The sequence below is a fragment of the Brachyhypopomus gauderio genome, chromosome 8, assembly GCF_052324685.1.
Source record: "Brachyhypopomus gauderio isolate BG-103 chromosome 8, BGAUD_0.2, whole genome shotgun sequence".
In the NCBI taxonomy this organism is placed as follows: Eukaryota; Metazoa; Chordata; class Actinopteri; order Gymnotiformes; family Hypopomidae; genus Brachyhypopomus; species Brachyhypopomus gauderio.
The window spans coordinates 15,856,064-15,880,174 of NC_135218.1; the positions used below are offsets into that span (position 1 = coordinate 15,856,064).

Genomic DNA, 24,111 nt, shown 5'->3' on the forward strand with positions numbered 1-24,111 from the left:
TCTGAAGCGGGTTCGTGAGCTGGAGGAACAGGTCAGGACCATCCCCAAGCTGAAGGCTCAGATTTGTGCACTAAGGGAGGAGAAGGAACAACTGCTCCAGAGAATTCAAGCACAGTCTGTGGTAAAAGGTCTGCTGGTGTCTAGCGAAACGCCCCAGCCTGATTCCCAAGGTAGCACTGAGCTTTGTACAGCAAGTGAACAGCAGGAAGTCCCTTCTCTTTCCCAGGACGCAGTAGCTGAAAGCAAAAGCGTGACACTGGTAGCAGAGGCAGTGGCAGAGCGGCAGGCTGAAGATTCAGTGACACAGAACCCTGTAGTGTCAGAAGGAGAACTAGTACCAGTCGTGGTTTCTGTTCCAGTGATACTCATCGAAAAAGCTGAGAGCCCAACTGATTCAGAAGGATCAGAGAGACAGTTGGAGGAATTTGAACAAGAAACTGAAACACTTTCAAAACAAGGACCAGGAATGCAAGAAGGAAGAGCAGAGATTTCATTAGTAGATAAACAGTTGGAGCTACAAGAAGGGTTTTCAGCAGCAGAAGAAAAAGCAGATATATCTGAACATCCAGTGTCATCCATGAACATCCAAGGGGAAATAGGGAAAACAGAAGCTGCTGGAGAACCAATTGAAGCAGAGAAAAAATGGACCTCTGACACAGAAATACCAATTGAAGCAGAAGAAAAACGGAACTCTGACACAGAAGGACCAATTGAAGCTGAGGAAAAACTGACCTCTGACACAGAAGGACCAATTGAAGCAGAGGAAAAACGGACCTCTGACACAGAAGTACCAATTGAAGGAGAGGAAAAACGAACCTCTGACACAGAAGGACCAATTGAAGCAGTGGAAAAATGGACCACTGACACAGACAAACAAGAGTCGCTCGCAATCCAAGAGCTACAAATCAAAGTAAAAACTTTGGAGCAAACATTATGCGAGACCAGCTGTGAACTAGAAAGGACAAATTCCTTACTTACGGCACAGATAGAGGAAAACAAACTAAAAGACATAACAATTCAGGAACTCAGTGAGAAAATTAAAGAGTCCATTTCAGTTACTGTAGAACAAGAGACCCAAGTGTCACCAGAGATCGGGCCACTTCCTGAACTCATCATTACATGTGATGCATCAGTCGGCACAGAGAGCAAAACTGTTTTAAACAAAGCCGTGGCAACAGAGGCTGAACTTCAACCTCTCGACGGTCCCAAGGAAGCAGACCTAATGTGTTCATGCACTCAGACGAATGTAATTGAAACGCGAGACATTGAGGTGTTGGCACAGGTGGTGATGGCTGAGAAAGTTGTGGGTGTGGAGGTTACTACGAGTGACCGCGCGGTCGAGACCGATTTCCCCACTAGTCCTGGTGACGATGTGCCCAAAGATAGTGCTGAGACTAAAGGAGGAGAAGACAACATAGGAGCAGATGTTCAGACGACTGCTGTGACATACAAGCTAGAAGAAGAGGACAAAATGACTGAAAGCATGATAATTGATGTGGCTGAAGAGTATGTTATAGTAGAAAAGACAGAAGGTGATGTAGTTGAGATGGTAACCAGGGAGGATACAGGCATCAAATCCTCAAGAAATGAGCTGGCAGATAGTGTGGTTGTCAAAAGTGTGGTAACAGAATGCTTACAACATGCACCATCATCAGTGCAAAGCCAAAGGCTAGGGGAAGAACAAGACCACCAGCCTCCACCTTCATCTCCACCTCAGCCTCAGCCTCCACCTCAGTCTCCACCCGCGTCTCAGAGGCCCTCCGAAGCAGCATCTCCGGCAGCCATAGGCCATGTGGTGAACCGCATCCAGGGTCTTCTCAATGAGCAGTGGGCTAGCTTGGGCAGCACAAGCCAGGAAGCCAAAGGCGAGAGCTCTCAGAAGCAGCCAGTGTCGAAGATCAGCTCCATCCAGAGTCACCTTAGAGGCTCTCTCAGTGCCCTCTCTGCCTTCTATTCTCCGGTCCAGAAAGGAAGTGCAACCAAACAGTCAGGTATGGTCCCATTATGTGTGCTCAATCACACACAAGCACACGTTAGACACATCTGCCACCAGTTGACAGACTGCTATCTTAGTAAAGGCTGAAATAATCCCTCCCTGCATATAAGATTCAATGTTCAAGCAGATATCTACAGACCCTACAAGTGTTTTTGCAACATGTAAGACATAGCATAGCATGGAACATGTATGGCATAGCAATAGATATGAGAAAAGAGAGAACTTTCACCATTTGCCATGTAAAAACATTCTGATTTTTAGCTTTGCTTACTTTGTTTGGTTTAATATGTTGACATCTGCCTGAAATTACAGCACCAACAAAATATTGTGATCTCATAGCAACAGACATCAGTGTACGTCTGTTTAACCACAATCATTCACAATCAGGTTTCCTCCTCAGGCCTGCACAGATCTCTATCCTATTTAACAGCACAGTTTATGGATATGTAAAAACAGTGACAAAAGTACAGTCCTCTACTTTTGTTGTCCAATTTGATCTCATTATGTCTGGCAGAGCACAGACAGCCACATGGGAGTTAGCATGTGTTCTGCTAGCTCTCTGTCCATTCTGTCTGCTGGGTTGAGTCATAGTTTTATTTAGAGGCAGTGGGTCATCTTTTGGGCTTACATTTGCCAACAGCACCAATCCTATTATTCCACACTTCACTGACAATAGAGAGAAAAAAGACAATGACAAGAATATGAATGTATTGTTGTTCAAACGCAATGACTGACTAGGAACTCTAGTGGCAGCTTGGGCTAAGCAGCAAATTAGTGTTTTGTTATCGCATTAGCTGATTTATAGACAAATGTAACTGTTTCCACATTTATTTGGAACTCCACATATTATGGTTTCATATAGTGTCAGTCATGTTAGCTCTCTGGTCATTCCCAAAGGACATTATACAGGGGCATAGTTATAAAGAAGTCTGCCAATTGTTTCTAAGCCTTTTATAAGTTCATGAAGTACGGTTCTCCTACTATTGCTTAACTGGATCACAAGATACCTATATTGTCAAAAAAGATTAGCCTTTTATTTTGTTGAGTGTGAAAATGAAAACTGTTGGGTACGAGGAAACAGGTGGAGAGTGTGAGCTCTACGTCTGACCACTCTCCTCTTCACAGGCCTGAAGTCCATCATGAAGAAGAATGGCTGTCCAGACAAGCAAGGTAACGGAGGAGCCAAGAAAAACCTCAAGTTTGTTGGCGTAAATGGAGGGTAAAGTATTTAATTTTCACAGCAGTCTCTCTGCATTCTTGACACCCTTATTTGGCTGTAGCAAACGTATATGCTTCTGAAAAGTAACACTTTGTATTTACATCATCTTTTAAAGGATTGAGGTGCATTTTTATAATGCATTTGGATCAAACTAAATATATGATTGCTCCCTAACAATTACAAAGAAGTGCAGAACTCCAGTTCATATTGTCAATTTTATTTTATTTTGTCATCATACAGTGCTTCATGCTTCATGTATAACAGGTATCTCAAAGTCCTTATAGATGCTGTTTTAATGTGAAGTCTTTAAAGTTCTATTTATGCCACACCCTTTAAAAACATGTTTTTATTGTCTCCTGTTTTGCCTTTTCCACTGTGTCACTACTAATTTTGCCAGCCGTTTTTATTTAGTCTTAGTCAATGTATTTTAGTCTTAGACTAAAATATATTGTATTTTTTGCCACAATTTAGTCATATCCAGTAATTTTAGTCAAAAACAAAAAATGACTAAAATTAACAAATAATCTACACATTTTGGCACAACTGTTGTACTCAGAAGTCATCTGGCACTGCAATGTCCACGAGAGACTAGTTAGTCAATGTCAGCCCAAAGACGACCCCTTCTAAGAGTGACCAAGGCTCAACTGTATGGCAGGTCATGGGGAAAATGGATTTATTATTTGACCAGGACAGAACTTCAGTTATCTGGTGCTGTTGCTAACCCTTGTTAACGTAAACCATCTTCTCAGTACAACTAAAGTGGTAAAACTGTGTGGATTAGAATTGATTGTAAAGGTGCACACACCCAAGCATGGCCCCATATCCTCTCCACAATCCATATAACCATCATTTCGCTGGACTCCTCATGAATAAAACACCATCAGATAATAGTGAGTTTGTTGGCAAGGTAGTGGAGACAAATACCTTATTGTGATCCACAGAGCAGCAGAGTTTCGACATGACCCTGTGTTACTGAGCACAAACAAACATAAAAGATTTTTGTCAGCGGCGTTAGTGGCGCTCTCCGTGTTCCATCTGTCGTCCCGGCGCCCGAGGCGTTAGAGTGCGGCCGCTGCTGTGTTAGCCCTGGCGGTGGTGTCAATGAGATGTGGGTGAGTAGTGGTGAAAACTCAGAGATGGTGCGGTGATGGGGCGGGTCGGCGGGTGGATGGTGCCCAAAGCTGTGGGCCAGCTGTGTTTACTCCGCCCTCGGCAGTAGGATAATTACCTTGATGGAGCAGAGCGGCCAGTCGGAGCTCCGGCGCTCTGGTGTGAAAGGAGAAGGTAGTGGAGACGGGTCCTTCCCTCCGCCTGTGGTGCAGGATGTGGGGGATACAACCTCTCCCGAGAATCGATGGTGTCTGGGTCTCGAATGATAACCAAGCATGACGGGTCAAATCTGCGTACTGAAGGACAAATACATGAAAAACAGATTTATAAATAAATAAGTCATTTATTGATCATTTTGACTTGTGTAATGGTAAATAAAACCACATGGCATAGTGGGTGGTTGAAAAATGAAGTTATGTGCTGGTGTAGTGGTAACAGATTTGTATTATTGTGCCTGGGCAGAAACAGCTGTGATTATCCCAAGAGGAGCTTGGCAATGCTGTTATTAAAGATGACAGCTGGTTATTTCAGAGTTCAGCAGCCAAACATTGCACACCACAATCAAATTCAGAAAACTCGACATCAGTCTGTCTAGGATTTCCGTACACATCTCTTTTTGTCAAAACGTTCTCTTTGCAAAAAAGTGACTGTGGGCTTTTGGAAAGATTACTGTGGTCCATATTTACAGATAACCATATGTGTCACAGCTAACTACAATGAACATGTGAACTTGCAGTACTTCTCTTGTGTCCTTGTGGAGACATTCCCTTATTCCTGATCATCAAAACGACATGCACGACAGAGCTGCGTTCTAACCATAAGTGAAGCGCTCAGAGTTCCTGCCGCTAATACACACCCACGCTCCCATTGTCCAATCACACGGGTCTGCTGTTGTTTGTTTTGCTTCTACAGAATGTGAATGCACGGACGTAGTTTTGGGGGGGGGGACGGGGGGGACATGTCCCCCCCACTTTTTCAAAAGCCGGTTTTGGTCCCCCCCAGTTTTTACAGTTAAAACCAAATATTTAAGTAGCGACGAAGTCATGTCCCCCCCACTTTTTAACGGTTAAAAAAACAATATCCAAATAGCGACAAATCTAGCACTAGGATCATGCAGCTCCGAGATCCCCCCCCCCCCCCCCCCCCGCTCAACAATTTTTGTTCACAGCGCTCAACAATTTTCATTCAACCCCCCCCCGCTCAACAGTTCGCCACCCCAGGTTGTGTCCCCCCCACTTATGAAATCAAAACTACGTCCATGTGTGAATGCCTTTCTTCATTAGAAATATAAGCCAAGCTGTCCGCACACCAATCTGGTCGTACACCTGTTTATCTGCTTGTGTTTTTTGAAGGCGTGCGGACAGATGCTAGCACAAAAACAACCCAACCAGGTCAACTGAGAACCAAAAAAACACAGAATCAAAACGTATACTTACACACAAACCAGCTTGCCATAACAGAACCTATGACCCAGGCTGTCTGTGTTGTCCAGCTATGAGACCACTTCCAGTGAGGAGTCCAGTGGGGAAGAGATTAAGGAGGAGGAGGTGGAGGAGCTGGAGGAGGACAGCTCTGAGCCAGAGGAGCAGGGAGAGGAGAGCGGAGCAGCCCAGGATAAGGCTGCTGCTACTGGGGAACAGGATGGTGCTGCTGGGGCCAGGGCCTCAGAGGGCCCCAGGGAGCCTAAAGACACCCTAGCCAGCGTTGGTCCCCAGGAGGAGCAGCCTGTCAGGTGAGACGAATGGGCCAATAATGAAGAGAGGTGGGAAAGGTCTGAACAGCTTGCTGAAAGTTCAAACCGTAAAATAAGTCCAAAAGCGATCAAAAGTCACTCACACAGTCACATATCCAGGTCGGACGGTATCGTCAGAGGAAAGTTGTAGATAGAAGTAGGTTCTTCCTAGCACATATCACATCTCCTACTACAGTCTGAAAGTGATATAGTAAACAGTATAGTCCACTGCATTTCTATTCAGATCTAGCTACTTTTGATGCAAATATATAAAAAAAAGAAAATGCAATATTGTACTATAATACTCTCACCACTAACATTGCACACACATATGCTGAGAGTGGAGCCTTTGCTATGACTCACACACTGGCTTTGGTGTAGCTACCATACACACACCCCACTTGGGAGGCTGAGATGTTATATTTAAAAAAGAGGTTAAGTCTACACAGACACTCTCTTCTACATACACCTTAATTACTTAACTGCCACTGAGTCTATTCAGTTTGCATGTTCTTTTTCATTTTCTTTTATTCGATATGGTCAATAAGAGGAGGTATTGATAAGCATTGACTATAAAGATGTGTCAGGTGTTTCAAGCTAATGTGTGTAGGTGTGACACATGGTTTAAATAAGACCTGACTGGTCCCTGTGGGAAGGTATGAACACACATGACAGGAGCGGTCCTGACCTCAGGGAGGCGCTGACTCACACACAGCATGTGTTGAGCTTCAGAGCGTGATGGCGATTTCCATGTGTCATATGAGATGCTGGTAATGATTTGGTAATGAGTCCCAAATAAGGAACTCTCAACCAAGGTTACCAAAGATTTCTAATTTCATTATTTGAATGCTTGTATGAAAAAATACCAAACAGAGGTTTGTCCTGTAGGCTTGGGTCTACAGTAAATCTCTATTTGAGGCGATGAGTTTGTTATTTGTGCTGTTGATGCATGACCTCCTGTTTTACCCTTTGAATAAGTATGGCTCACATCACGTTATTTCAAAGTTGAAAATGCAAAGCACCTTTGTAAGCACTTTTGTAATCCAAGCACCGGAGCTTGTGGTTCTACACCATAGATCTTAATTTCTTTCCATGTGGAACTTACAGTAGACGTGTGGTTTGCATTACTGTTGGGTTGTTGAATGTGTTCTTGCAGTGAACTTGTTGATAACAGCTTCATGGCTGCTTGTCACTACCTGAAGGACCGAATGGCCGAGGTCACTGCCCCAAACAAAGAAATGGTAAGGAAAACAGCGCTTTTCACTTTACTGTGTCACACGGTCACACACTTAAGTTCGGATAAGTGTCACTTAGACATTGAAATAATACATGCAACTACAGCAGAAGCAGGAACACCAAGTGATGTGGTACAAGCTTCAAAAATAAAAAGCAAGCTAGAGTAAAAACCCTTAAATATCAGGCCTGCTCAGAACCTGGTCAGCATTTCATGCATGTCCATAATACAGTACTTTTGTGAATTTCTGTTGCACTACTAATTCACTACTACCTTAATTCTCTTTTAGCATGAAACTATTCACCATTAATCTTTGCAGTGAATCCGGGATTTGTGACCTCCAACACTCTCCTCTTCATTTCAGAGGCAGGTTCTCATGGTGCTCTATCAGGAGTGGTTCCGTGTGTCCAGTCAGAAAGAGTCTCAGGCAGATATGGTCACCCTGTACCTAAGGGAGGTCGGGATGCACACGCCAACTCTCCTGCGCTACATCGTTAACTTGGCGGACGGCAACGGCAACATGGCGTTACACTACAGCGTGTCTCACTCCAACTTCCCCGTGGCCAAGCTGCTTTTGGACACAGGTCGGGCGTCTGATTTACATACGCATTGCTTGTCTCAGCGGGTGACGTTGGTCGATATGAAAGACCTTTCTCTTTGTAAATGAGTGGGGGGAATGACGAGCCACTGGCGTGTTGTGTTGGTAAGGCCTGTGTGAGGTGGACCACCAGAACAAGGCGGGGTACACCGCCATCATGCTGGCAGCGCTGACGGCTGCAGAGGGGCCCGATGACATGGAGGTCGCTCAGCAGCTCCTGAGCCTCGGTGACATCAACGCTCGTGCCGCCCAGGTATGTAACGTCCAGCGGACCGGCACCCAACTAAATTACGCTGCTGTCCTGCCTGGTCTTAATCTGTCTCTGTGCTGCTGGCATGACAGCCACCTACCACCCCACTCCTCTCTGTGTCCTCACTCCTCTCTGTGTCCTCACTCCTCTTTGTGTCCCCACTCCTCTCTGTGCCCCCGCTCCTCTTTGTGTACTCACACTTCTGTGTCCCCACTCCTCTCTGTGTCCCCACTCCTCTCTGTGTCCCCACTCCTCTTTGTGTACTCACACTTCTGTGTCCTCACTCCTCTTTGTGTACTCACACTTCTGTGTCCTCACTCCTCTTTGTGTACTCACACCTGTGTCCCCACTCCTCTTTGTGTCCCCACTCCTCTCTGTGTCTCCAATTCATGCCCATATTTAAAATAGCTACCACAGTACAGCAAGGTGTGTGGATGCACTTCATGACACCAGGCAGCACTGGCATTCTTAACCCAGATAAAACATTTATGGAGTGTGCTGACGCAACCCAGTCAAACACTCATCACATTTGAATAGGTGGGTGTTCAGCCATCTATCCAGCTCCCGTGTGACGTCAAACGAGAGCTCTCAGAAAGCCTACACATGTATGAGCGCAAAGGTAAAAGAGTCAGCTATTTAACTTGTGAATTGAGAGACTCTTTCTCTTAGAGGACCAGTGAACACTGCCAAAGTGATGAGAGTCGAGCTAAGCCAAGCGCTCGGGGATGCCGGGGAGAGCCTGTCTGTTGTGGTTATGTCCAACAACCTGCCTTCTCTCCACGTCACCTTTTGGCTCCTTTGCACCTCCTCCTCTCTTCCTGCAGTCGGGCCAGACGGCTCTGATGCTGGCGGTGAGTCACGGACGTGTGGCCATGGTGCAGGTCCTTCTCAAGCTGAAGGCCGACGTGAACGTGCAGGACCAGGACGGCTCCACGGCGCTGATGTGCGCCTGTGAGCACGGGCACGCTGATATCGTCACACTGCTGCTGGACACACCAGAGTGTGACACCAGCCTCGTGGATAAGGTGCGTAGTACAAGTGCTTATTCCCAACCCCCCCTCCCGTTTAAACTGGTTTCCATTCTTCATTCAAAGCATATAGTAAAAAAGCTAGGACAAGTGGGGTAAATCTTAACACATCAAACTTGACAGCACTCGAAATATGCAGCTTTGACTTAACATAATTTCCTATCATTTAATACTGCCTTGCTACATGTGTGTGTGCGTTGTGCTTGTTTGTATGTGTGTGTGTGTGTGTGTGTGTGTGTGTGTGTGTGTGTGTGTGTGTGTGTGTGTGTGTGTGTGTGTGTTTGCACGCATGTCATCTGCTTTGTTTGCAGAGCGGGAACACTGCGCTGTCAGTGGCCATGAAGGCCTCCCACTCAGAGATAGTTGACCTTCTGAAAGCCCACACTGGACCAGCTCAGCTGTCCCACTCTGCATCTCTTCTCTGAGCCTGCCAGGCGTCCACACTTCCGGGGCGAATCCCCACCCCCCTGCCTCAGATGCCACCTACTGGCTGCAAGCGCTACTACAGCGTTAGAACGGATCGGATTTGTTGCCAGGATTCTGTCTGAAACAAATTTCTACCTATGGAAGCCTGTGAGGAATGCACTTCAGTCAGACGAGCATCCCCGAACTCTGCTGCACATCAGATCAAGTTCTTCTGTCCTTCTGACACACAGCTACCTTCAGGCATCCAGCTGCATGGGGATCAGGCATGGTCATTTGTTACATGTATTGTCCTATTTTCCAGCATATTATATTTTTGTTAAGTAGACAGTGTTATACATGAAATGTTATTATAAAGTTTATCAGATACACACTATATTTATTTTATCTTGCACTTTACTGTATTGATTTTTCTTATTCTCATTTATTATATGCACAGAATAAGGCCTGTGAGACTACACCCTGATAATCACCGTTATGTCTTCCAGCATAAAGGTCGTCAGGTCAAACTCAATCCTCGGTGACTCCCAGGCAATAGAAATGGGGCGTGACTTTAGTACAAGCAAATACAATGCCAGGGTAGCTTCCATACCAAATATGTTCACTCAGAGAGACATGTGCACATGTCTGACCCTGCGGTGTCTCTCTGCAACACCCTGCTGTTCCCTCCTAGTCAGGTGTCCCCTAAATACTTGGGCACGCTAACCTGATTAACAGAATGAATATATATATATATATATATATATATATATATATATATATATATATATATATATATATATATATATATATATATATATATGAAAGCACGATTTTCATGGTCAACTTAACTGAAGGGTTTTTCTTCTTCTTCTTTTCCTCAAACCACAGCATTTTTGTTCAGTCCTGTTCTGATCATCTAAAATGAGAGAGAGAGAGAGAGAGAGAGAGAGAGAGAGAGTTAGCAGTAAGCAGTGGACGTCTAGACATCAGTCCTGATGTCAAATCCCAGTGTTTTGTACCTCGTGTTAATTCTTACATGCTCCCAGTAGCTTTGACTCCGTGTAACTCTCAGGTGTGTTTGAAGCAGTGCTGGGTCTTCCTTGTCCAAATTTGTCTAAGACTTTAAATAAGTATTAATTATTTAGTTTAAATCTGAAACGTTATTGACTGGCTTAGACCTCTGAATGAATCTGAAAATGTTATTGCTATGAGGGCCCACGGGTCTTCCTCTGTTCCCTCTGTTCTGTGGTGACAGAACACAAAGTGTAACATTTGTGCAATGTGAAAACTAGATAGTACAGTACACAGTAAATTAATGTGATGGTCATTTTTCATTATGAGGGAAATCCGATTGCTTTGTTTTAAAGAAGAATAGGATATGGTATCATGAAAATGAGAGTTTTTGGATTGTAATACACCAAAACCATCTTATTTGATTTGCAGTTGGCTGTTGTTGAGAACATTATCAAGTTCTTTAATTGGATCAGCCGCTCATTGTTATGTGGGTATTGAACTTAACGGTGGGGTTCTTTCATTAACTCCATGGCACAGAGGACACCAAAGATTCCCTGATGGAGATGCATTGACTAGGAAGGCACTGGTTAAAAAAATCTTGGTAAACATGTCAGCCAGTCCAGTGGTGTGCAGGGTGTGTGAAGCTAATGGTGCATTCCTGGCTACGCAGCACCAACTCTTGTCATGCCATTTCATATTGGTAAGACAGAGATGCGCTGACATTTTGATTTTCACTGGCAGACAGTAATGGGGATAGGAGTAAGTAAATATGGCAGACTTGAAAAGCACATTTACAGGGTTTAAAGTGTTGGTTCTGTGCATGGTGTCCTAGCATTGATCAAATCTGATATAAATTATAATATTGGATTTGTCAAATGCAAGCTGGTGCAATGTTTGGCTTGCAGAATAATCTGCAGGTATCAGACACAGTGAACCAAATATGTGTTACGGACAAATCATTGACAGAAAGATGTCTTCAGATAATATAGAGTGGTACTATATTGTGAGAATTAGTATAAATAAACCTAAAGCCCCTGAAGTATAATAATTATTTATTTCAAATGCTATATTTTTTATTACATACACCTATATGCACGGATACGATTTTCAGTCAATAGCAATTAAATGCCTGTTTGTGTGACTTTTTTAAGTATGCTTGTACAAAAACATAGTCTTTTATACTTTTTGTTTTGGTAAACTATTCATAAATGGGATTTTTTTGTTTGGTAATGCAAAGCACCTCTAATGGAGGTGGATTTTAATTCATTTCTTTCATGTTTTGCTGGTTGAACGTTCTCCACAAGGGGGCGCCGGTAGCACACAAGCGGATGTGCTAAGAGTAGGGCTTCACGTCAGTGACACGATGTGTCTTTATTTCTGCATCACTGTCCTCATTTCTCTCCCCTGGTTTCTTTTCAGATAGTGGGGGATTTAATCCATCACTGCATATATGCAGCTGGCCTTAAATGCTGCTTTCCAGTCCTACAAAAGTTTCTCATATTCTTACTCAGCTGACAGTATGAATCAGCTTGGTCATAAAAATAATTAAATTAGTTAAAATACAGATTAACACAAAAAAGAGAATAAGACAGTGTAACAATGTGGTTGCCTAAATATTTGTGATGGTTATTTTATTTGTCAAAATGCATCAGAACTTGTGGAATATTTTATTTTGTCCTGAGGATCTACACGATGACAGTAAACATGTAAAGGCGTAGCCTACAGCATATTATATGCTAAAAGCAGATACATTTTTATTTTGATAAACGCTTATGACATGAGTTTAGATAGTGGTGCATTATTTGACTGAAAAATGATAAAACTGAAAGAGTTTTTACTTTCAACTATATTCAGTTTAATATCAATATTATTCTAAATGTAATCTGTATTTATGATGTTCTAACCATTTACAAAAAAATTGAAACCTTCTCAATAAAGCAGAGAACTGTGAGTGTTACTCTGTATGGATTTTGGACTTTCTTACTTATCATTTTCTTGTAACTTATTTTTTTGTCATTCTAAAATCTTTTGCCAAACTTGACTCCTAAATTGCCAGTGCTTTAAAGGTCATGGGTAAAAAGTTCAAAAGTAAACCGGTCTAATAAAACATTGATCCTCCAAGATTTTGAGTATAAAAGTTAATCTGTGGCATCCTGATGCAGTTTTTAACATAAGTAACGTTACTTTTTAATCTGCATGTTTATATTTCTTCCACAATGGGTATATAATCTAGATGATTAATCTTAAACAATAGTAATTACATCAGAAGAGTATGCAGCATTCCTAATTGAGGCAGTGTTCAGTCAACGCTTGTCCGTCAAGATGAAGTGGCGTCAGGGTTCATCTCTCTCTTCTTCAGTCAGAGAAAGTGCAGAGCGACTGTGATTACTCATTTAATAATCTCACACATCACACTATGACCTTAATGATGACCTTGCCAAAACAGCCATGATGGATATATGCTCTATCCCAGCAGATCTCATTTACATAGGACCAATTAAAGCCCTTTTGATTTAAATAATGAATCAAACTTCTAAATCTTATTATCCCACCCCCACACCACACAAATTTACATATGCAGTTTGTAATCTCTTCCTGCAGCTCTTTACAACCCTCTGAACCAATTTTACAATCTGCTTTTTTACCTCAGTTTGACTCTATCTCTATCTCTAACTGAAATAGTGTTTCAAATTATATATATAGGGATTGGACAATGAAATTGAAACACCTGTCATTTTAGTGTGGGAGGTTTCATGACTAAATTGGACCAACCTGGTGGCCAGTCTTCATTAATTGCACATTGCACCAGTAAGAGTAGAGTGTGAAGGTTCAATTAGCAGAGTAAGATCACAGTTTTGCTCAAAATATTGCCATGCACACAACATTATGGGTGATATACCCAGAGTTCAAAAGAGGACAAATTGTTGGTGCACGTCTTGCTGGCGCATCTGTGATCAAGATAGCAAGTATTTGTGATGTATCAAGAGCCACAGTATCAAGGGTAATGTCAGCATACCACCAAGAAGTACGAACCACATCCAACATGATTAACTGTGGACGCAAGAGGAAGCTGTCTGAAAGGGATGTTCAGGTGCTGACCCAGATTGTATCCAATAAATATAAAACCACAGCTGCCCAAATCACAGCAGAATTAAATGTGCACCTTAACTCTCCTGTTTCCACCAAAACTGTCTGTCAGGAGCTCCACAGGGTCAATATACAATATATAATATATATTTGGCTGTTATAGCCAAACCTTTGGTCACTCATGCCAATACCAAACATCGGTTTCTATGGTGCAAGGAGCGCAAATCTTGGGCTGTGAACAATGTGGAACATGTATTGTTCTCTGATGAGTCCACCTTTACTGTTTTCCCCACATCAGGGAGAGTTACGGTGTGGAGAAACCCCAAAGAAGCGTACCACCCAGACTCTTGCCCAAAGCATGGGGGTGGATCAGAGATGGTTTGGGCTGCCATATCATGGCATTCCCTTGGCCCAATACTTGTGCTAGATGGGCGCGTCACTGCTAAGGACTACCAAACCATTCTAGAGGATGTGCATCCAATGGTTCAAACATTGTATCCTGAATGCGGTGCCGTGTATCAGGATGACAATGCACCAATACACACAGCAAGACTGGTGAAAGATTGGTTTGATGAACATGAAAGTGAAGTTGAACATCTCCCTTGGCCTGTACAGTCACCAGATCTAAATATTGTTGAGCCACTTTGGGGTGTTTTGGAGGAGCAAGTCAGGAAACGTTTTCCTCCACCAGCATCACGTAGTGACCTGACCACTATCCTGCAAGAAGAATGGCTTAAAATTCCTCTGACCACTGTGCAGGACTTGTATATGTCATTTCCAAGACGAAATTATGCTTAACTCTTACAATTGTGTCATCTCATCATGATTAACCTCATCTTCGTCATGGCTAACCTCATCTTCATCATGGTTAACCTCATTTTCATTGTGGTTAACCTCGTCTTCGTCATGGTTAACCTCATCTTCATCATGGTTAACCTCATCTTCGTCATGGTTAATCTCATCCCCACACTTGAACACAGGACAGTATTCATTTTCAGATGGGCACCCAAGGACATTCCTTACTCTTCCATCAAAGACATGTGTGTCTGCTGTTCAGATACAAAGGTGTGTTTATGCTCCAGCTGCTATCACAAAAAGCCTACCTTAAGCTTCAATCTTTAAGCTTTTCATTAAGCGCAATGCGAAAAACTAGAAATATTTAGGAAGGTAAATGCCTTCAATAAGTTGAATGATCAACTTTGGCTCTATTTTAAAACATGTATCTGGGAATTACTAGACTCAAGTCTGTAAATTACATGCTGAGTGTAATACATGCTGAATTTCATTGAAATCGCAGATCTACATTGACAAGATATGTAGGTCTGTGCGTTGACGTTTATGTGCATTATTTTAGCGTTGATTTACATTGATCTTTGTTCACTAGATGGCGCTCTTTCACTCTTCTACAACGTATTGCGTCTATTATTCCCTTAACTCACAACGTTGGTTCTGGTTTTAGGAATAAAATTAAGAGTGTAGCCTTATAGAGATACGAGCCTTGCAATGATTTAACCTCACTGTAATAAATAGAATTACTTTTCCATCAAGAAAAGTGTTTCCAAGCCTCTTTTCCAAAGGTAGAGCATTTCGACCTTTTCTGTTGATCCGGTTTGTTCTAATGTGACGATTTTCCCAATGTAGGACATGACCACGATGTAGGTATGAATTTGACTATTTATTTATTTTCTAAGTTTTCATTTATTTTGACACTAGTAAATGACCGTGGCCTTGTGTAGTGTGCGAGTATCCTCGTGCTGAAGGTCACACACCAGGGCTGACGTCCGTCCATTATTTATTCAGTGATTTACATAGAAGATGCAGAGATAAATCCCAAGCCTCTTGTTCCGCGTTCACGTTTTCTCCTTGTTCACTAATTTTTTGCCACGTTCACTTGCCGTAACGCCAAGCCTCCAGTGGCCAGCCAGTCTGATTTGATTATGCTTACATTCAAAAACAGTGTGTTCCCCCCCTCCCCTCCCCTCATGGATGCATTAACATATTAATCTTGTACTTGTCATATTACTCTCCGCGTGCACTCTGCATGCTTTCAGAGCGAATGCATCATGCTGTCATCTAATGCACTGAGATGAATGGCTGGTTTAGCTGTGCTTGGAGGAAACTTTTTCACCTAGTCACATTTTTCCACTGGATCACTGGACATAAGAGGCACCGAGAGACACGAGGGTTGTAATGTCTAGGGTTCATTTCCACAAAATGTTAAAAGCTCTCTTATTTCTTCCAGCAGTCCCTTTCTCTCAAACACATCCTTCAGCCACATTCTCTTACTCTCTTTGTTACAGTCTTTCTCTATATATATTTTATGTCATACACTGGAGGCTTTTACCATAAATTATACAGACACACTAAGCATTCCATTTGCTGGACAGATGTTATTTTTTACTGACGGAAAGAAAGGGGACTGCTCCATAATTTAGAGGTAATTCTGTCCAGGCTTAGCAATAGATAAGTAACACATAACCAGACCAACCACCATGGAGCAGCATTGGTGCTGCATGGGGAACATGCAAATACACAAATAAACCCTCCAAACACTAAAAGAATGCTACAATTATTAAATACACAATTTAAAAAGCAAACTGTTTGTCATTTATTGCATTACAGATCAAGGACAGAAAGTACTACATGCTTAGTTCTTCACAGAATAGAATAGAATTATACTATATCAGTTTCTTCACATGCCAAAAAGAGGCTTTAACATGCTTTGGAAGGCATATCATTTAATTAAAATGAGGGGGATTAACACGTATAGTTAATATAGTATAAATGGCCCAATACAAACCATCAGTGTTAATAAGAAACAACAATGTAGTATATCAACTACTACCATAGACCATATCAGCTGCAGTGTCCTGCTACAATGTGATATCGTCCTCCTTGGACGTGACATGTGCAATGAACAAAGGTGGAGGAATGCATTCCCCCACCTTCACCGTGCCAGGAAAGCATGTCTGGCCCCTACTCTACACACCGAAATCCCATAAAATGTGCATGAATAGGACGGTGTGAACCCACTCTGTTTCCCCTCGATGGTGAGGATACATGAATTTGTCTCTGGGCCCTGTCATTTATGTTTTAGATATCACCATAGAGAATGTCGTGGCATTGCCCTCTTATTACTTGATAGACTTAGACAAGGATTAAAACACACAGAATTGTGTTGTGGTGATATAGATGTACATGTTTGTAACTGTGTTTGTTCATGTGTGCTCTGTGGAGTTGAGAAGACAACACTCTAACCATTTATAGGATATTTGATATGCCACTTAAATCATTCAGTATTCAGTATTTGCAAACAAATGTATCTACTTTAAAGATATTTTTAACAATGATATGTAATTTATAACACAGGCTATTAAAGTCTATAAGTCATCAGAAATTCGCACAATAGGCATTTAACGTTAATGCTTTAATGTGTAGAAATGTCAGCTGAGAACAGTCATAGTTTAAACATAAGACCCAGATCAACTATTATATTCTTTAAAACATTCTCCCTTGTAAAATCAAACCATTATTCAGTTTGTATTGAATCTTGTGTGAAGTTTCCTCTTTCGTCCGGATGGCGGTGCTGTGCTCAAAGTTAATGCTCCATCTGCCGCCGTGCGAGAATACTCCTCGTTTTCGCCAATGACTATAACTAGTTTACCAAAGAATCTGTTTATCGTAGACGTTTTGCTTAATTGGTTTTTAAAGTTCTCTATAAATTCAGTTCGTTATGTGCATCCAAAAACAAAACACGCTGGAAATTTAAGCAAATTAAAAAGCCCGCGAATAGCCTGTTCTCTTCTTACAGGCAATTCTTTACCGCCAATTTAATCTGTATAATTGACTGACCAACCACAACACAGGTTACAAGCTTTTACACCGAAACAAAACAAGCATCGCTACCTTCCTTTTAAAAGCAGACTAAAGTAAAATAAGTAATAAATTCATCTTTAAGTGCCTCTTCTTTTCAAAACTGCGCACTCCCCGTTGTCCTGGATTCGCGCCAAGGACGCACGCGCGTACCGCGCTCGCGAGGCAGTGCTGACAGCTATCACTCCGCCTCGCGCTAATGCTGCAGGACTAACCTGTAATAAAAACAGACAGCTTCTAGTGCAAGCTTGAGCATATTGAATTTACTTCCGTTTAAATTACTTCGTTAAGGAATCACAATCTAATGCACAGTTGGTCACATTATGAAAGTCTGCTTTAATCTTAATTTTTTTTACTGAATCTCGCTTTACTTTACTGTAAAGTAAAAGCAAAACTGTCGTTGGTTTACTGTGCTATTGCGTGGCCTACGCATCATGAAGTGTGGACGCTGTATGGTACAAAGAACAAAAATTTGCCGCGTTACAGTCTTAACGCAATTTATAACGAATCAACTGAATTTGATATATGGTAAGTTTCGACTAGCCTACTAGTAAATTAGATGGTTTCTGGAGTAAATGATATAGTAATGCGCTAAATTGTCTAAATAATTAATGCCTACAGGTATCCTAAACACACACACACACACACAGTTTATTATATTAACATACAGGAAGGGTTATGGAGGAAAGAACGTACACAATATGAAATTCTTGCTGTATTTTCCACAAATACTTTGTAAAAGGACTCATCGTTCAGATTAGATCATTCTGCAAGGTCTAGCAAGTGCATTTGTCTGTAATACTTAAGAAACGTATTATTTTTAAAGAAGATAGTTTCACTGTAAGATGGCTTATACAGAGGGGGTGTATTTTAAAAGCGAGGGAGTGAGATTTAAGAGGTCAGGAGGCCAGCATTTGGGGGAGGTGGAGAGAGAGCGATAAAGGTCCGGATATAAGAAGGGTCACAGGCTCATCAGAGTAGTGAGGAAATACATGCTACTGTGAAACTGATATGGACACAAAAAAAGAAAAAGGATGAGGAGAAGAGCAAAGTGATATTAGGAGAGCAACAGAGAAACTAGCAAAGAAAGGACAGGATAAGTCATAATGAAAATGGACAATAAGAAAGAGATTAGAGTAGAGACGGCGGCCCAGGACGAGTGGAAGCTCAGTGCTGTCTGACTTCTTTCACTGAAGAGGGGAAGAAACAGTCAGCCCTTTCGTCAAAGACGTTAGCCCTTCTGCAAAAAGCAGAGGTTACTTGAATTTCAAAAGAAAAACACATCCATATACAATAGCTCATGGTGAGTTTTTAAAGAAGAAATTAGAATAAAATTAGAAATTAGAATAAAATCTCTCTCTCTCTTTCTCCCTCTTTCTCTCCCTCCCTCTCTTTCTCTCCCCCTTCCTCCCTCTTTCACCCTCTCTCTCTCTCTCTCTCTCTCTCTCCCTCTTTCTCTCTCTCTCTCTCTCTCTCTCTCTCTCTCTCTCTCTCTCTCTCTCTCTCTCTCTCTCTCTCTCACTCTCACTCACCCCTCCATAGTGTCTGCTTAGTCAGCTCGTTATCCGATGGAGCCATAGACAGAATGGGTTTAAATCACAGCATTGCCTCCAGCTCTCCCAGCCTGTATCTCTGGCCTTCTCTCACTTCTACTGTTTGTTTAAACAGCTTCTCTTTTGTTTTTTAAGTCATCTTCTCTTTCTCTCTCTTGCTTATTACTGCCATGCCTTTGAATTCATCGTCTCATCACCGACCAAACCACCCTCCACTACACACACACACACACACACACACACACACACACACACACACACACACACACACACACACTACTACCTGCTTCAAATGTTGCATTTCTTTGTGGCTTTTCTCTTATGTCTATAGGTGGCCCTGGGCTAAACTGACATACGCGCACATATTATGGAAGATGTTTGCAGTGCAATTGAATTTAAATGCAATGCTGCTCCACTTTGTCTTTGCTTTTACTTTGCTTTATAAGAGCCCATTCCACGGTCACCGTATACTGTAATGTCTTTGTAACATTCTGTAATGTTCACCCAGAATATTACAAAGAAATGGAGTCTGAGAAAGATCAGCGATAAAATAATTTAAAGCTTATATTATATCTTCACCATCACTATAAAACAGGTTTTGGTTTCTAATTAGGATCACTCAGGGATAATCTGGTTTTAAGGACTCCCAAATGACCAAGGATTTGCTTATTATATCTTGTACTTTTAATAGTCTCTAATTATTTGATCGCTACAACAAAGACGCAGTGTGAGGCCCGCGGCGGGACATCCTGGCTTCCTGCCGTTTGTATCAGTCCAGCATTGCTCAGCTGACACCCTCTGGATGTAGACGCAGTTGTTGAACGTGTTTCTAGGGTTAGGCTTAGCCTGTGGCAGCCCCTAACTTTTGTCTGCTGAATCCTCTTTTTTTAAAACATTTTACCTAATCACCTAATACCGCTGTAAACTGTTGTATAGAGTGTCACGAAGCAATGTAATGTTCATGTTTTATGTTTAGATGCAGGAATTCATGTTGACATTCTTGACTATGTGTTTTTCTGCTGGTCCCTGGAGCTTAATAGAGTGGAGTCTGAAACCCAGCTAACGTCTAATACGTGTGACCTGGGGGGAGTTCGGCCCGCTGTGACCCGGGTTGTGTGAAGTGGGTAAAGTGTGTGTGGAGCCCTGGAGGAAAACGCTGCAGGCTCCTCAACATGCTTGGCAGGCCCCTCCCCCTCAGAATAGGCCCCTCCCCCTCCACACCCCCCAAGTCCAGCAGCCTGGTGCTCAAGTTTAAATATTTCAGCGAGAGTGGGGGAGGGGTGCCGGTCCCAGCGACAACTTCATAAATACTCAATGACAAATGGGCCACAGTGCCACCACCTGTCAAAGTGCACGATGATTTATTGATTTCTTTATTTGTCACATAAAAAGAAGGGGAACCCCCCCTCATCTCTCTCTCTCTCTCTCTCTCTCTCTCTTTCTCTCTCTCTCTCTTTGTCACCCTCATTCTCTCTTTTTTGGTCTCTCTCACCCTCATTGTCTCTCTTGGTCTCTCTCTCTTTCATTCCTTTCTCTCTCTATCATTACTTACACAACGTGGTGGTTGGCAGATTGCTCTGAGACATGAAAAAAGAGAGACTTCCTTCTCTGATCCATGGGTCCATGGGCTAGTGACAGACAGGCTTAGATACACATGCAATATACCATATTTGTTTTAAAATGCTGTTATCTTGGACACAACATCATATTGCATGCAGGGCTTCTCTCTCTCTCTCTCTCTCTCTCTCTCTCTCTCTCTCCCTTTTCCCTCTCTTTCTCTCTCTCTCTGTGTCACACATTCACTCTCCCTTATTTCTCTTTCATCAAACCACATCACTGAAATATTGTATCTGCTTAGCGAATTAGTTGACATGCTGAGTACATGTTGCTCAAAGAACAGACATGATCGGTTTAAATGTTAAAAGTTAATAGCAATCTCATTTCTCCATTATCTACACTTGAATGAGATCTCAAACAGAAGAAATGTTCATAGTTTCTTAGGGAGATAAATGAGGTGTATGGATTTGGTGTCACAAACCACTAGATCACATAAGAAAGACATTTTATTTACATTCATAACTAGTGCTTCAGAGCTGGAGCAATATGTATTAGAATTTTAGATATAATTTTAGATAACTACATAAGTTTAAACTTTTTGAGTTTTTTTAGGATTTTTCATGCCAAACATTAGTTCTTAGAGAATTCCCATTGCATGATCTATTTAATAAGTGCTGATGTACACAGTTCTGCAGTATCCTGTCCATACCTCTATATTTACATTTTTCTCCCTGTTGGTCCTGAATCTTTGTGTCTTCTTGTCTCAGTTCTTGTCTCATACCCTAGCGCACACAAACACACACACACACACCTTCACCGTCCCTCTCATGCTTTGCGGGTTGGCAGCCTGTCGATGAGAGTCATTGGTCGACGGCAGGCATAGTCAATGACCCTGACAGTGCACAGTTATCGCCCTAATTAAGATGCCACACTTGAGTTAAACCTCTGCATTAGGATTTGATGGGGAATTGATCAGAGTGTCACAGGCAGCATGAGGAAGAGAGAGATGGAGGGAGTGAGAGAGGACCAGGGATGGGAAAGAGGGGTTTACTCGGGCTCACCACCTCCTCGTCAATGGTGTCTGAAGTGCAGGGGTCAGAGGTTAAGACAATCTTTGATTCCAGCTGATCATCCCACTGTGTCTCTAGCTGATGGATTAATTACTATGATACTGAAGTGGTGGAATCTCGAGTGGAAAATCAAATACAATGCAAATACAATGCATGGAAACTAGTGTATGTGTGTGTGTGTGTGCACAGTATTTTGGTTCAAATTAATTAGTGTGTTATTAAAGTTGTTTACTCTCTGGTGGACCATCACAGCGTAGGCAAACATGCGTTTGGAGGTTAGGGGTTTTCGTGGTGAGGTGTCATGATTCATTACTGCATTACTGGAGCAATGAGATGTTTGACTGCCAAACATTGGGGGTACAAAAATGGGGTACAAGTGAAACACAGGTGTCGTTTACAGTGTCACCATCTCAGTTCTTCAACTACTCATGACTCTTCATCACAGCCATCACACACACACACACACACACATAGACTATTACAATACATGACATAACATAACACCAACCAAATATTAACACTGACTTCAGATGCATATGAAGTCCCAATTTGAGCTCAGCTTGGGTCTGGGGGCATTTGGAGTCTTCTTATGCGGTGCTTGACGGGTTAGAACCAAACTTTTCAAATCTGTTCTGAAACTCAGTCATAACCAGTGAAGAGAAGCATGCACTGGAGTCATGTCTGCTATACCACTGGTTAGTTACTATGAGTTGAGCAATATCTCTCATGATGTAAATGTATATTAGAAATGAAGTAAAAGTTGCCGTGGTGTATGTAATCATTGCTGAGGTTTTCAGAGCACACACTAATGTGATTAGTCATGTGTAGTGGCTGGCCACAAATCCTGCTCCTAAAGCGCTTCTGTTTTTTTTTTTTTTTTTGCTTTAGATACATAGCAAACTGATAACCAGAGATTTTCAATAATAATAAGTATAATACCCACTACTTCTCTCACACTGGGTATAGAACGCAGACTTAATGTAGTTTTTTTAAGAAGCATGTGTTCATTAATAGGAAGAGAGAAAACTAGATATGTTAAGCTATATTAATAGTGGGTGTGGCCTTAGTCACCAGGGAGTCCAGTATAGATCTGCAGAGTTGGGGAATGCTTGGTGGTACATTAGGTAAAATCCACATGTAACTGGCAGTACACTGTAATGGTGCCTGTGGGGCTGGGTATGGCCCCAGTTACTGGTGGGAGGCCAGTGTGGATTTTACAGGTTAGGAAGTGGTTGTGTGAGGCCAGTGCTGTTGTCTATGCCACTGGTATAGTGCACCAAGCCCATATGGAACTGGTGGAATTTAGCATGCAATGATGGTGTCAGTAGGACTTGCCACAGTCTTACTCACCTGGGAAGCCAGCTTGGGTTTATGGGTAAATAGGTGCAGATTTAAAAGTGAGCGTGGAGGGGGTTGAGACTGAGATGCCAGATGTCAAAAGTGAGCTTGGAGATGATGTGGAATGCTGACGAAAGGAGGTGGCGACCTGGTGACCTCCGTGAAGATCCTACGATGTTGTGGTTGCTGGCATGAAGTGGTATTTGCTGGTATATGTGATATTTGATATCATATCCTGTGTATAATAACCAATAGTAAATGATATCATTTTAAAGTGCTTGATACTGTTTTGAACCACTTTGTTTGAACCACTAGCTTGAAAATGATATTTCAGCAAACCCCTTTAGAAATATAGACTGGAAACTCGAAGCTCCTGCAGGCATTTGATTATAGCATTAAAGTGCATTAAAGTTTTACCAACTAGCAAAATATGCAAAAAAAAAAACCCTAAACAAACAAATGAACAAAATTAAAATAATGCACCACACCATTAGTACTTGTCCTGTTTTCAGTGTGCTGTATCTGCACTTCCAGATCTAATATTTTCAAATGTTTTATTCTAACAGTGAAAAACACTAGTTCTTTAGGGCTGCATCAGATTATCATAAACTGAAGTCATAGCCAATGCGAGGTCACACAGTCATGAAATAGGGTTATTTGAGGTTATGTATTTACTCATCTTTAAATGCATGAAATAACGTTATGTGGGGTTTCCAAGAATAATGCATTTACTACATAATATCATGGTCTATTCACACCTAGTTACACACGCTCACTTTTCTGTCTGTTTCATCACTCTGTCTATCTCCACACTCATATATATGCCTTGTGTCTCCCCTTTTTCCTCTGCTGAAGTTTCCTTTGACTTCATTCTTTACTCTCCTCAGTCTCGCGGGTTCCCAGTTTTGTTTGTTTGAATTCTGTAATTTGTTTGTTAGCATTTACTTATACTTTAATCTCTTACACAGGAAAAATATATTAAGCAGACAAGGCCAAAGAGTCTCTCTCTCTTTCTTTCCCTCTGTCTGTCTTCTCTCTTTTCTGCCT

General features: G+C 42.0%; 1 protein-coding gene across 4 annotated transcripts in view; it reads left to right on the forward strand.

Moving 5' to 3' along the window:
- kank4 (KN motif and ankyrin repeat domains 4) overlaps positions 1–12,543 on the forward strand; it is a 48,349-nt gene extending 35,806 nt beyond the window's left edge. For all 4 annotated transcript variants that reach the window (XM_077014896.1, XM_077014894.1, XM_077014892.1 and 1 more), the window contains 8 exons: positions 1–1,991; positions 3,122–3,215; positions 5,818–6,057; positions 7,214–7,298; positions 7,656–7,875; positions 8,000–8,142; positions 8,964–9,164; positions 9,479–12,543. The exon at positions 1–1,991 is cut by the window's left edge and continues 706 nt beyond it. In XM_077014896.1, the coding sequence (XP_076871011.1) occupies positions 1–1,991; positions 3,122–3,215; positions 5,818–6,057; positions 7,214–7,298; positions 7,656–7,875; positions 8,000–8,142; positions 8,964–9,164; positions 9,479–9,592 (3,088 nt within the window). In that variant the 3' untranslated portion in view covers positions 9,593–12,543. The remainder of the gene's footprint in view (positions 1,992–3,121; positions 3,216–5,817; positions 6,058–7,213; positions 7,299–7,655; positions 7,876–7,999; positions 8,143–8,963; positions 9,165–9,478) is intronic.
- The last annotated feature ends 11,568 nt before the right edge of the window (positions 12,544–24,111 follow it).